A 14,790-nucleotide genomic window follows, 5' to 3' on the forward strand; every position below is an offset into this window, starting at 1 on the left:
TGGAGGTCACTGAAGGCTTTCCCAATGGGTTTAACCATACTTGCCAATTTGTGCAGTCTCTCAACATGGCCACGCCCCTGGTGCAGAGCTCAGGGGCGTGGCCATGTGGATCACAATTAGGCCCCGCCCCCCACAGCGCAAATGTTATTCGCAGGGTATTACAGATGGTAGCAGGGTTAGGATGACACAATTAGCTATGAATCGCATCATTTTTGTCCTCCCCCACCCATTTCACATAGGAAATGGCTAGATGCAGGAGGTAACACTACTTTCCCAGGAGTCCAGGAGAACTCCTAAAAATTCAGGTGAATCTCCTAGTAGGCAACTATGGGTTTAACTTATAGTAAATACATTGAATGGAACAAGATGTGTTAAAAAAATGCAACGTACCAGAGCGCTACTATAAGTGCAAGTCAGTATGGCGATATTGCCTTCCATGCATATGCACAATACAAGATTTAAAGAGGTTTACGCAAACATTATTGCCAAGTCATAATTGTCTACTCTCCTGGAATGTTCGGGACACTCGCACACTTCTGGGAGTTCTCCCGGTTGCCCTGGAGAGCAGGGCAACTTCCTCCATTCTACCCACTTTGTTAGTGAAGTGAGTGGGGGGCAGGGGCTTAGTGACGCAATTCACATCAAACTGCGTCATCATAGCCCACCCCCTGCTGTAACTGGCTGAAATGGTGATTTTTTTTTTTGGTGGAGGGGCGGAGCCTAATGCAATGAATCGCGTGGCCATACCCACAGGACACGGCAGCGAGAGGGGAGATCTCAGAAGTTGGCACATATGTGCTCAATGCAGCCAGAAAGTGTTTTACAAGAAACAACAAATATGCTATATTCCAGACCCACTAACCCATACTTGCCAACCTTTGCATAGTTAGTTCCGGGAGATCCCGGGCAGGGGGCGTGGTTGGAGGGCATGAGGGGGCGGGGCACTGTCAACTGCGTCATTTTTGCCCCGACCCCGCAACAAAAGCGTCATTTGCCACCGGGGGGCGAGGCCAAAATCACGCGATTACCGCAAATCGCGTCATTATGGCAAATAAATTCCAGTATGCGGGATACTTGCCTGCTCTCCCAGGAGTCCTACCCAGATTTCGGGAGTCTCCAGGACATTCTGGGAGAGTTGGCAAGTATGCACTAACCACTGCAAATATGTAGAGAAATAAAAGTACTTTGTTCAAAATAATGTATACCCATATATTTTACTATTCATTATTGCAACAGAGTAAAAATAAACCCTACTTAGCAATGGGGTATAGTAACATTTTAATATGCTGATAAATAATAATTAAAAATAACCCCTCCCCCTCTATTAACCTGCACATTGTTGGTATTTAGTGTATGAAGAGCCCGTTATGCCTCAGTTATTATCCCTAGTTCCTAGTGAACTGATAGGCTGAAGAGTGGTCCAGCCCACACAATGGCTTCTCCCATTATATGCAGATGACAGATACACTTTAATCCACCATAGAAAATTACCATCAAGCTTCCAAAATGACCGAAATCGGTTTAAACTTTAGAACATACTTTTAACTTTCCACTGTATACCTGAATCACAGACTGCACACTATAAACATGGCTGCATAATCTGATCTAAGTCTTGTAGAACAATCATTACTGAACATTCTATAAAATGTCCTGATAACAACGGTACATGAAACAAAAGCATAATTTTGAAAAAAACTACTGCACGTAAAAGGAGAGGGATTTAGAGAACCAGAATAAACTCTGTAAGCAAAAGAAGCAATCTATGTATTCTGCATAGATCTATATGAAAAATGCACACTGCAGCAAGTATTGCTAACACATTTAACTCTTACGCTACCAAGTCGTTCAACTGAAGTAACAGAGTAAATGGGCTTAAAACCCCTCATTTAAATGATTTTTTTTTACGATCCTGTGTGAATATACACAAAGACCCAATTAAAAAGAGACATTTCTTTATTTGCAAGTTTTATTACAAATCACCTACAAACTACATTGAATGTATTATCTCCTGTAGGAGATAATAAATCTACATGATAAGCAAGCTGCATGATTGTAGGACTAGTTATATGAATAATTATTACATAAGGACCTCTAGGACAGCAGGTCATCAGTGCTATTATATAGGAAGACAAGTTTATTTTCCTGGGAATAGCAGCAAGGTTTGACGTATAAGGTGACTAAAGCACAATAACATTCATTTAGCACAAGGTTGATGCTGGAATCAATACAGAACCAATCATTTATCATGCAAGACTGGTGCAAACACACTTCTGTAGAATTAGCAATTAGGTGATCTATAGGTGACCTGTCCTGCAGCCTAGATCTCTCACTATGTAGGATCCCCAAATTAACACAAATGCTGTTCAAACACAATCTGAAATAAAAACTTTAAAAAATAATAAAAAAAAAAGACATGTGAAACATAGTTAATACTATATAATTAAAAACAAATATTTCATGTTATAGTGACCACATTACAACTCGTTAATGAGCCATAAAAGGTTTCCCAATAAAGTTGTTTGAATTTGACTTTAAGTAGTTAATGGAAATAAACCAGAATCTTACCTGGAGTTCGCACCATGCTACCTCCACCCATGTTTCTGTATCCAGACCCTTGTAAACTGTTTTAAAGGAGCCTCTTCCAATTTCAATGTCAAACTTTAAAAACCTGCCATCAGGGGATGTGGAAACAGCTTTCATATCTGCCTCCTCTTCATTGTCCTCCTCTTCTTCTTTTCTGGACTTTGGAACCTCTTTAGAAGTTTCAGGTTCATCCTTCTTCTCTTGTTCTTCAGCTTGGTCCGGTGGTCCTTCTGTTCTATTTTCCTTAGAGGACTCACATTTTGGTTCCGGGGCATCAGTGGTAGAACCCTGATCGCTGGCCCCATGCACTCTCTTGGCAATGGCTCTCCTGGCTCTAGATATAGGGATGACCTTGTTCTGTTGTTGAGATTCACTTAAGTCAAGGACTGGAGGTTCCTCTTGATCCGACTCTATCACAGTCCTTCTCAAAAACCTCAGCTTGACCGTTTTGGAGTGTTTAGCAGCAGGCACAAGCTGGGCTTCTTTCCCCGAGTTGAGCATTGCAGTGTCCATGATATCCACACCAGTGCTCAGCTCATGAATATTTATAGGGCTCCCAGGACACGAACCTTGAAGAACTAGATCCTCTCTGTTGTGAACCCCAGTTTCCATTAGATTTGTTGCTGTAGGTTTTGAGTCCAGTGTTTCCAGTCTGTTGGACTCATGGTCCATATCAGTTTAACAAAAAAAAAAAAAAAACACACAACTCAACAGATTTCCCTGCAGGAGGCTGTGACGCAGACGGTTGCAGCAGCCCTTCCTAGAGCTCCCATGAAAAGGTTATCAAAGTCTGCCCCCCCAGATCACTGCAGATCCTCTGTCAGCACCGCAAAACCAGATCTCGTCAACGAGCCGCAGGAGCCTGTGTGATTAAGACAAATCATTAGAAATACGAGCAGCATGGACCCACTCCCTCCCTGTGGATGAGTTGTCCGGTGTTGTATTGCATTGACACACGTGGGAACATGGGCTATAGCTCCTGTCATTATAGGATCACATGTGGTGCATAAGTAGCAGGGCCAGACATGCTTAGCATAGGATATGGAGATGATGCAAGTAGCATAGGGTGAGATAAAGGGACATATGTGTGAAGTATCCCCTAGTCAATTTAGATAAATAGAACACAGTGGCATTTTCAGTACAGCATCAGATAAAGGGGTCCAGAGATGGAACTGGGCCCGGGATACTCAGCAGAAGACAGAGGTGGATGTAAGTGGGCAACAAGGCCCTGGCATCCTCTATTAAACAAAGAGGTTGGTTCAGGATCACATAAGAATATACAAATAGCAGGCCTGAGATACCTTTGTTATTAAGCACACCCAATGACATAAACTGGTATCAGGCCTGGCATGGACACAAAGTGGGTACCAGGCCTGCCATCCTTACCACTGCCAGTGTATGGGGAGCAGCCTCAGGCAGATACTGAAAGAACATTTAAACATTAATGATATTATAAATTCGACAACATGCAGCCAGGAAGAGTCCCATGTGGCCCTTGCAATAACATGATTCGTGCTTAACCCACGCGCTGCTGGCTGACACCAGTGAGAGAAATACAAAGGGGCTGGGTATTTGCAGGGAACACATGCATGCAAAGGGTGGGAGAGGCAAACAATACTCACATGTATCCAACCGTACTTCTGAAAAGAAGAAGGAAAACCAACTTCTCCCCTTTATACAGTGACCCCTACCCTCCAGCCTGAGCTAGTGCTGACCCCACCCACCATGCCCTGTGCTTTCTGCATTACATCCCTCTGTACACACCCTGATCACAGGACGTGGAGTGACCTGCGCCCCCAATACATGTCTAATATTTGCAGCTTGTCAATGTACAGGTTAATCCGATCCCTGGCTGCCCCCACGCCCCCCCTCTGCCTGTGCTCTGTCCGCCTGCTGGCTGCTCTGTAATGACATATCCATTGAGCAAGCCGGCTTCTGGACAAGGGGATGCCTATGTGTTCAATATAGAGAGGAGGGGGGGAGATCACGAGTGGGAGGAGAGAGGAGGGATTTATCAGCTCTGGACCAAGAAGAGTTCTCTCATTCTGTGCAGCCCCTCCCAGAATATATCACAGGAGCAAAGCTCTGCTCTCTTCAGATGCTGATTCAATTCACTTTCTCAGTGACAGCTTCTGTTCTTGGGATCAGCTCCTCCAATAGGAGGCTGAAGTTAGCTTCTTATTCGGAAGAGTGTATTTTTAAAGGATTAAAATCAAGATGGATCACTGGTTTCACATTAGATTAACACTAAAGATGCTACCTTACACAAATTGCAATAGTATTTAGCCTGGCCCAACAACGTTTTGGGCACGATCAGGTGGCAATGTGGGCACAGTCACCATATTTCATCATTTTGAATAATTAGCTGTAGTTTTTGCAAGGGTTAAATGCCATTGTGCCACCAATTCTATAGTGGGAATCAACACAGAGTGGTCAGTTACATAGATAAAATATGGAGACTGTGCCCACTTTGCCACCTGATTTCATGCTCTAGCCCATGTTGGGCCAGGGTAAATACTATTGCAGTTTGTGTAAGGTAGCCATTTAGTGTTAGTGTGAAATCAGTTATCCAACTTGATTTGACCCTTTAAAAATACACTTTTCTGAATAAGAAGCTTGAACACATATAAGAAGTGAAAATGAAGCTGGCCGAATAACTTCAACCCTCTTCCTCCAATCTATATATACTCAGGGCTTTACAGCCTCATAGCCCACTAGCAATCAAATAACTTGCAAATCTAAAATAACATATTTAACAACCTTTAGCTAAAATATAATGTTGGGCTCCTTTAAGGTCAGCAGGTGCAGCTTGAAAAAAATATATATATTTTTTTTTTTTTTACATTTCTGGATCCCACAACCCTCTTACGTAGATAGGTATTACTGAACAGACATCTCTAGTGTGAAATTGGTGAATTCTAGTGGTTCAAATCAATAATAGCACCCAGTTAGGATGTTTAAGCTTACCACAGCCTATTTCCTAGCAAGATGTGCATCTGCTTCCTATATAATCATAACATGGAATCTACCTACTGCAGCTTTTGGTGAATTAAAAGCTATGCTGGGTTGTTAGTTATTTAGTTTAATAATATAATGCACTGGTATGAAACCAGTTCCTCTCCAGCTAATGGAACTACAAATACCAGTATTGTCCTGTAATGAGGCAACTTGAGGCAGCTGTCTTGGGGGCAGCAGAATAATGGGAATTTATATATAAAATATCAATTTTCATAATGCAAAAATCTACATCATGCAAAATTATCTCTTTCTTAGTTTTAATACACATATTTGTGGTTAATCTGTGCTTCTGTATAAGACAAAAATGTCACCCACCTGTGTCTTGGGGGCACTTTTATAAAAGTGAAAGTGCAATTTGACAGCGGGGAGCTTGTTTGTCCCAGTGGGCACATCGAATTTATTTCTTTCCTATATATTTGCAAAAGTCACGTTACAGCTATGACATCACAGAGTAGTCTGGAGGGCCAAAGAGCACACAAGAAAACAGGTGATGTAAGATTTTATTTTTTGAACAGTCATTTTTGCCTGAGAACTAGATTAAATGAATTTCCCAGTGAGGGAAGGGGGGGGGGGGTTGTTGTTTTTTTTAACTCATTCAGAGCTACAACAGCTTTTTTTATAGCTATACAGGAGCAAGGAGAGCTTGTCCATTGTCCAATCTAGGATCTAGGGACAGAACGGTCATTGCCAAACCCAATTCAATTTTAGGGTACATCATACCCAGGGAGACTGCCGCCACTGGGCTTTTCCCCTTCACCTCCACGCCCCGTAGCGGTCGAACCGTTCCACACTTCATCAAACTGTAGTAGACATCAGGGTAGAATGCAAGACCGTATATAAAATCATATTCTGGATTAAATGTTTAATTTATGTAAATCCACCTAAAACAACTTAGTTTTGGTAGAATTAGCCTTTAAAACGCAACCAAACAAGAAATGTAATTTATGTGTTTAGTTTTAAATAACTGAACTAATAACCCTACAGTCCATATCTATGAACACAAGGATAGTTTGTTTTTTAATCTCTTTGGACAGTTGATATTTCGGAAGTTAGGTTTTAATACTATAACAAAGACGTGTTGATCGTTGGCTCTCCCTTTTCTGCAGTCAGTCCCCTAAATCATCTCTCCTGTTGCACAGAGTTTGATTAATTCCCAAGTAACTGAAGTGAGACATTGGTTTGTGTATCATTAAATGAAAGGTCTTCCATTGTAAAAGTGTTGAATTTCAAAGTTTCATTAAAATATCTTAGCAGTACATACCTGTTGTCTATCCTCAAAAGTCCAGGTGCCAAAGTTCTCTTACAGGTGAGCACAGGAAATATTAGTGGATGAGAATTTCTGGCAAATGACAGTTCTGGTCATGTGTGGAGAAAAAGAAAACCTGCACTATTGGAGGGTTTGGGATAAGACCAATAAGCACTAAATCTGTGAATCAGGGGACAGGTACTGAATCACTCCAGGTTTTTCTGTTGGGAGAATTGAATGGAGGTGAGATTCCCTCAGTAATAACATATTAGAATCCAGTGAAGTGCATGCTACTTACTCTAAACTTTGCAATTAACTCTATATTTTCCAATTAATAACATGAAAGATCACAAATATTTGATACAATCATTAATGTTCATGTTACTGTCTAATAGGTTATATTTTAAGCATGCCCCTGATTGTGCACAGGTGAATTGAGCTAGTGATGATGTCACCTGTGTTCATTCAGGAGTTCCCTTAAAGGGGACTGTGCTCCCGAAAACTATTTTCCCAAAGCATTTACTCTTTAGAGACAGGGATGAATTTTTGCCATAGAATGTACTGAATCATTTATAAACATTGTTATCTACGGTCACTAGTGAACAGTCTGTCAACAACCACATGTCCTTGAGCACAAATAAAATATTTTGTTCAGGTTAACACAAATATATATAATGTGAGTGAATGACGTCCGCAAAACCCCAAAAAATATAAAAACACAAGCAAATACAAGTAAGAATACTATGGTGAATTAAGTAGAGTCAGGTACTAGTGTTTATTGTTAAGAAATAGTGTTAGATGCACAGATTAGTATCAAAGCAAGGTAGGATTAAAACCTGCCTTGACACCAAGTTGCCCCCATATTGTCCACAGATAACCTGGCAGTAATCCTAGTAAACAGAAACTAGAACTGCTAGAGATTTTTATCATGATGACAAAAACCTTCCGGTCTCAGCACAATGCTGTTCTTCAGCAACCAGATACCAATAATCTTTATGACCAGATACTGAACATCTTTGATGCAGTAATGTGTACTCAGAGGAACGTCTTTCATTGTGTAATTCACTTCATTCATATCAGTGGGAGCTGTTACTCAATCGGCCATATTACATTTTGTTATCCATAGATCATAATAGAATCCAAAGAAACACTGCCTCCAGTGGAAAAATTATCATGAAAAACAGGCTATTTGCTAGGTTTTAAATGGATTTTTAAAAATATAGTTGGTTCAAAATATAGCAAACTAATAATGACTGATGGTTTTATTTAACCCTTTTACATGTACCAGCAGCTGCTTGTCTGGCATATTTTTTTTTACTTAGGAATTGTTTTAACATTATCCATATATGTCTGTATGACGTCCACAGAAATCAAGTTAAGACCTTATAAATAGAGGCCCTGATTCATCAAAGCAGGCATACTGGATTCATTAAGGAAAGGAAAGCAAAAATAAAAAGAGTAACTTTGAACCTTGGCAAAACCATGTTGCATTGGAGGGGGAGATAAATTTAAAATGTGAGGACAGATTTATAATTGGGGTAGAGCATGTCCTAGATCAACTTTTAATGTCAGTGTAAAAATAAAACTATCAAGTATTAGCGTCCTACATGAAAAAATAGTCAGAATTTTCCTTATGTGCAAAATAATAAAATCATATGCACCCCTTGCATTGTGACATGGTTTGATCCAGGAGAAAACTTACTCCATACTTGTCTAGTTTTTAAATCTGTACTCCGGGGGGTGTGGTGACTTTGTTACATCACTATAGCTCCGCCCCTTCTATAAAATACAGAAATTCAAGGTATTGAATAGGGGGGGGGGCTTAATGACGTGATTAAGCCCCACCTCCTGCTGTTCAATGCCGTGAATTTTGGCATTTTACAGATTTGCCTAGTCTTCTGGGGATCCGGGAGGACTCCCTGAAATTCGAGAACCTCCTGGAAATAATGGGAGAGTAGGCAAATATGATTTACTCATTTTTTTGACTTACTTTCCTTAATGAATCAGGGCCAATGATCGCAACCAGCGTTTGGTATTAAACGCACGTATTGTGGCTTTGCGCACTCCCAAATTCATCAAGGCACGGATCTCAAGATACATGAGCTGTTGAATTCCGGAGTAGGTCTACTGTGCTCTACTACATAAGATGCTGCAGGATACGTTCAATACCTATGTGGATAATTAATTCACCAAAGAACCCACAGAGATCTGCGTCTCTCATCCACACTCATTACATCCTCCCATTCCCGGCTACAGGACTTTTTTCGGGTTACACCCACTCTATGGAATTCTCTCCCTCGCACAATAAGACTCTCCTCTGGTCTACAAGCTTTCAAGCGTTCTCTGAAAACCCACCTCTTCAGACAAGCTTATAATATTCCTCAACCACCCTCTTAACCTTACTACATTGCCCTATTACCACCCGTTATACAACTACCCCTTGACCAACATTGTTGTGTGACAGGATCATTTAGCTTATGAGTCACTTTTACCTTTGCAGTCGTCCCAGCCAGACTGCAAATGTAGACTTAGCCTCATGTGTCAAACTCCCATTGTCCAATAGATTGTAAGCTTGCGAGCAGGGACTTCTCACCTCTTTGTCTGTTCTAACCAGTTTGTTTATTAGTTTACTGTGTTTGTCCCCAATTGTAAAGCGCTACAGAATATGTTGGCGCTATATAAATAAATGATGATGATGATGATGATGATGATGATAATTAATGCCTCCTGTTAATAATAAAGGCATTGATGATCAAACAGTAAAACAAAAAAGGGTGTTTTTTTTTTTTTAAAAAAATGTATCTTATGAAAAACATTTATTAGGATGTTCTTAATGTCTACTGAGCATAAAATACATTTTTACAGATGCTCCTGATTGCAAACACATGTTATAGCATGCATACGAGACTGTCAACACTACTGATCAGGACTTAACTTTCCTTAATGAATCAGGCCCTAAGTAAAAAATTTGAGTAAGATGTCAAAAGAAAAAGACAAACTAGAGGCCATCTTTAAAAGGCTATGCCTCTAAGGAAAGGGCCCCTCATGCTCATTGCTCTAAGAGTTTGTCGCAAATAGGGCCAGCTCACCCTGTCAAACGCTTTTTCCACGTCCAAGGCCACCATCAAAGTGGGCAGCTTACGTGTATTAGATAAATGAATCAGGTCTATATTGAGCCTGGTATTATCTGAAGCCTGATCTGGATGTACAAGAGAAGTAATCACCCAATTCAATCTATTAGCCAGAATTTTGGCAAACAACTTAAGATCTACATTCAATAAGGAAATGGGTTGGTAATTACTACAACAGTGGGTTCCCAATCAGATCAAATTTAGAGCTGCGAAGAATGAAGTTGAGAAGACCCAACACCATGGGCATGAGGGAGGCAGTAAATGTCATATAGTAAATGGTAGTGTATCCAGTGGTGGGATTCAGCTGGTTCTCACTGGTTCGCCAGAACCAATACCTAAGTTTAGACTCGGTTCGGCAAACTGGTGACTACAGGCTGAGTCCACCCTCTTCATTGGTGGGGGGAGCAGGGTCCTGTAAAAAAAAAAAAGAAAACTCACTTGTCCGCGGCGTCGGCACTCCTCCTCCCTGCTCCGTCCGCACTGAATGTCGGGCATGACGTCATCACGCTTGATGTTCAGTGAGGAGCGGCGCAGAGAGGAGTCTGCAAGCAAGAAGACAGAAGAGAAGAAAGAAGCCAATAGAAAAGGTAAGTGAAGGGGAGCAAAGACAGCATGGCAGAGTGTGAAGGGGGAACAAAGGCAGCATGGCAGAGTGTGAAGAGGGAGCAAAGGCAGCATGGCAGAGAGTGAAGGGGGAACAAAGGCAGCATGGCAGAGTGTGAAGGGGGAGCAAAGGCAGCATGGCAGAGAGTGAAGGGGGAACAAAGGCAGCATGGCAGAGAGTGAAGGGGGAGCATAGGCAGCATGGCAGAGTGTGAAGGGGGAACAAAGGCAGCATGGCAGAGTGTGAAGGGGGAACAAAGGCAGCATGGCAGAGTGTGAAGGGGGAGCAAAGGCAGCATGGCAGAGAGTGAAGGGGGAACAAAGGCAGCATGGCAGAGAGTGAAGGGGGAACAAAGGCAGCATGGCAGAGAGTGAAGGGGGAACAAAGGCAGCATGGCAGAGAGTGAAGGGGGAACAAAGGCAGCATGGCAGAGTGTGAAGGGGGAGCAAAGGCAGCATGGCAGAGAGTGAAGGGGGAGCATAGGCAGCATGGCAGAGTGTGAAGGGGGAACAAAGGCAGCATGGCCGAGTGTGAAGGGGGAACAAAGGCAGCATGGCAGAGTGTGAAGGGGGAGCAAAGGCAGCATGGCAGAGTGTGAAGGGGGAGCAAAGGCAGCATGGCAGAGAGTGAAGGGGGAGCATAGGCAGCATGGCAGAGTGTGAAGGGGGAACAAAGGCAGCATGGCCGAGTGTGAAGGGGGAGCAAAGGCAGCATGGCAGAGAGTGAAGGGGGAGCATATGCAGCATGGCAGAGTGTGAAGGGGGAACAAAGGCAGCATAGCAGAGTGTGAAGGGGGAACATATGCAGCATGGCAGAGTGTGAAGGGGGAACAAAGGCAGCATGGCAGAGTATGAAGGGGGAGCATATGCAGCATGGCAGAGTGTGAAGGGGGAACAAAGGCAGCATGGCAGAGTGTGAAGGGGGAGCAAAGGCAGCATGGCAGAGAGTGAAGGGGGAGCATAGGCAGCATGGCAGAGTGTAAAGGGGGAACAAAGGCAGCATGGCAGAGTGTGAAGGGGGAACAAAGGCAGCATGGCAGAGTGTGAAGGGGGAGCAAAGGCAGCATGGCAGAGTGTGAAGGGGGAACAAAGGCAGCATGGCAGAGTGTGAAGGGGGAACAAAGGCAGCATAGCAGAGTGTGAAGGGGGAACAAAGGCAGCATGGTAGAGAGTGAAGGGGGAACAAAGGCAGCATGGCAGAGTGTGAAGGGGGAACAAAGGCAGCATGGCAGAGTGTGAAGGGGGAACAAAGGCAGCATGGCAGAGTGTGAAGGGGGAACAAAGGCAGCATGGCAGAGTGTGAAGGGGGAACAAAGGCAGCATGGCAGAGTGTGAAGGGGGAACAAAGGCAGCATAGCAGAGTGTGAAGGGGGAACAAAGGCAGCATGGTAGAGAGTGAAGGGGGAACAAAGGCAGCATGGTAGAGAGTGAAGGGGGAACAAAGGCAGCATGGCAGATTGTGAAGGGGGAACAAAGGCAGCATAGCAGAGTGTGACGGGGGAACAAAGGCAGCATGGCAGAGTGTGAAGAGGGAACAAAGGCAGCATAGCAGAGTGTGACGGGGGAACAAAGGCAGCATGGCAGAGAGTGAAGGGGGGGCAAAAGCAGCATGCCAAAGTGTGATGAAGAGGGGTATTACTGTGGCATAATATGAACTGGGGGCAGTACTGTGGCATAACATGTCACATTACTATTATTATCTCGATATTAGCAGCATAAAATAAGAAATATTTTATACACACACGCACACCTGGGTTTGACTAGATAACTGCCTCTTGATTTTGATATCTTTTTGTATACTTAAAACGGTCATTAGGGCAGAGAACCGGTTGTCAATTTATTTGAATCCCACCACTGAGTGTATCCATCGGAGGTGGGAGCAGAAGCATTTTTAAGTTCTATAATGGTCTGTTTAATTTCTTCAGCCAAAGATATCTTTATTCAGAAAGTTAGATTGTGCTGAGGAGAGTGTGATTTTTGTCTTCAGTTGGCATATGGGCAGGGTCCTCTCTCCTCCTGTTTCCACCACTTTTAACTCTGCTCTACAGCTACTCTGCCCACCTCCTTCTTCAGCCTTCTGCCCACTGACCACTTCTCCTTTTCTCTGCACCTTTTCAGTAGCTCTTACCTGTTGTTGCGCCCACACTCTTGCGCCCACACTCTTGGGCACAGCAGGTGCTGACTGTCCTGCTGTGCTGTCTTTCCCTCACCCTCACCCTTTCTTATTAGCTGTGCTCTGAGCTACCCAAGTTATTGTGCTGCTTGTTCATTGTACCATAATGTTACACCATGGACTGTCCTATTCTTTGTTCCTGTACAGTGCTGCGGTCATTTTGTGGCACTTTACAAATAAAAATTAATAATAATAATTATAATAATAATAATACTCTGTCATTGGGGGCATACATTGAGGAAGTCGTAAGACAGGTAGGAAGTCATTTGCACCAACTCAAGATGGCGTTGTTTCCCGGGGGCTGATATTATGGCATCGGAGGGCAGTGTTGCTGGGACCCTTGGTCATCTGGGAGCACCTCGAGGAGGCAGCGCTGAGGAGGTCAGGCTGGTTCTTCCGTGTGGAGCTGGGTTGGGAAGCAGATGACAAACCATGTGGCCATCACGACGGTGAATGGTGCCTCAGCGTAAGAGAGATGGAGTGCTGGCACAGTATAATCTCTGTCTCCGATGGAGCCAGCAAGTTGGGCAGCGTGGGAAACAACCCAAAGGGGAGCCAGTGGGTAGAGGACAAGCAGGGTCAGAGTAAGGAGGCAGATGGTGGACAAAGGATACCAGGAAGGAAAGATACACGGAGAGTCAGTTGGAGCTGCAGGGATATGCGATTACCATCATGGAAGTCCAGGCCATGCCCCTTTTCTGTGTGTTTTTCTAAGAAATGGAGGGGAAAAAGACCAGTATCTATCCTAGGACACCATGAGTTCTTAATCAGGCTTTGCAAATTACCTCATTTTCCACACTCCTTGACAGGATATGAAGAAAAAGATATAGGGCCTCAGTTATAAAGCACAATATGACTGAGGCCCCAGCAAAATCATGTTTGATGATGCTGTGTGTCTCTGTTTGCACAAACTGAGTCTAGGCTTATAAATCAAGAAGGCACTGTTTGCTGACGAGCAGACGTTTGCATTGATCAATGGGAGGAGTTAGGAGGAGTGTGGACATTCTTTGCAAAGTACGGAGTAAGCTCACTTACCTAGTTTTGTGGAACAGTGAAAAACTAGATATCATTTTGTAGAGGGAGACAATTGAATTGAGCTATAGATGGCATTTTTAGAGGTGTTCCCTGCTGAGCAGAAGGGTGCACAGCCATTTCCAATCTGTAGAAGTTCTTGATTTTTGCACAATCTGCTGGAGGTGTCATCCTACACTTTGACCAGCTCTCACTTAGCACCTTCCAGTTGCAGTTTGGCAGAGACGCACATTCGTAGGCAAACTTTGACCAAATATATACAAAAGTGCTTCAATCGCAGAAAGCTGCCATATATAATAAAGGCAGTACCAATGTCCCTTAATGTTATAATGAATTAAAATCATAAAGGGCTCCGAAATTATATGTATGATCTGGTAACCTTATTTATTACAGATAAATTAAATAGGCATTCATACAAACATTTGCCAAACGGTTTGTTTTGTTCAAGCTAGATGTGTATACTGGAAATAAACCACAATATGTAAAACTACACACGTATTGCTTTAGGTGCCCTCTATTGGTGTGACATCATATAGTGAGCAAAGTCTTCCTGATTTTTTTTCTTGAGTCATCATTGCATTCTCCTGAGCAGGCAGAGGTCCAGTAAAAGTGTATCTGCCACCTGTACATATATATAGATTAAATCACTATACCTGAGAATTCATCTTATTCATTCACTAGGGACCAGTGCCTCAGGAATTTTAGTCACAAGGTATACTAAGTGATGTCACTGGTACCTAGGTCTGCCATAGTTGGGTAGAGAAGGGACCTTGTACAAGAGACTGATGGGACCTGTCAGTAATACCTAGCTGACATCTCTCATTGCTCTGATTTGTGAAAATAGTGTAAGACAGATAACTGTACAGACATAAATGTAGACATCATTGCAGGGGCGCTGAGAGCTGTCTGCTTGATGTTATTGACATTTCCCAGCAGTCTGTCCTACAAGCAAGTGGAACCCGTAAAATGGTGATTACATGTGGGCGTGGAGGGGGACTGTACTG

The 14,790-nt window shown here is 43.1% G+C and overlaps 1 protein-coding gene across 7 annotated transcripts in view; it reads right to left on the bottom strand.

Moving 5' to 3' along the window:
- WNK2 (WNK lysine deficient protein kinase 2) overlaps positions 1-4,522 on the bottom strand; it is a 110,013-nt gene extending 105,491 nt beyond the window's left edge. For all 7 annotated transcript variants that reach the window (XM_075183197.1, XM_075183202.1, XM_075183198.1 and 4 more), the window contains exons 1-2: positions 4,206-4,522; positions 2,566-3,445 (exon numbers count right to left, since the gene is read on the bottom strand). In XM_075183197.1, the coding sequence (XP_075039298.1) occupies positions 2,566-3,255 (690 nt within the window). In that variant the 5' untranslated portion in view covers positions 3,256-3,445; positions 4,206-4,522. The remainder of the gene's footprint in view (positions 1-2,565; positions 3,446-4,205) is intronic.
- Between the last annotated feature and the right edge of the window lie 10,268 nt (positions 4,523-14,790).

This window comes from Mixophyes fleayi, chromosome 8, assembly GCF_038048845.1.
Source record: "Mixophyes fleayi isolate aMixFle1 chromosome 8, aMixFle1.hap1, whole genome shotgun sequence".
NCBI lineage: Eukaryota > Metazoa > Chordata > Amphibia > Anura > Limnodynastidae > Mixophyes > Mixophyes fleayi.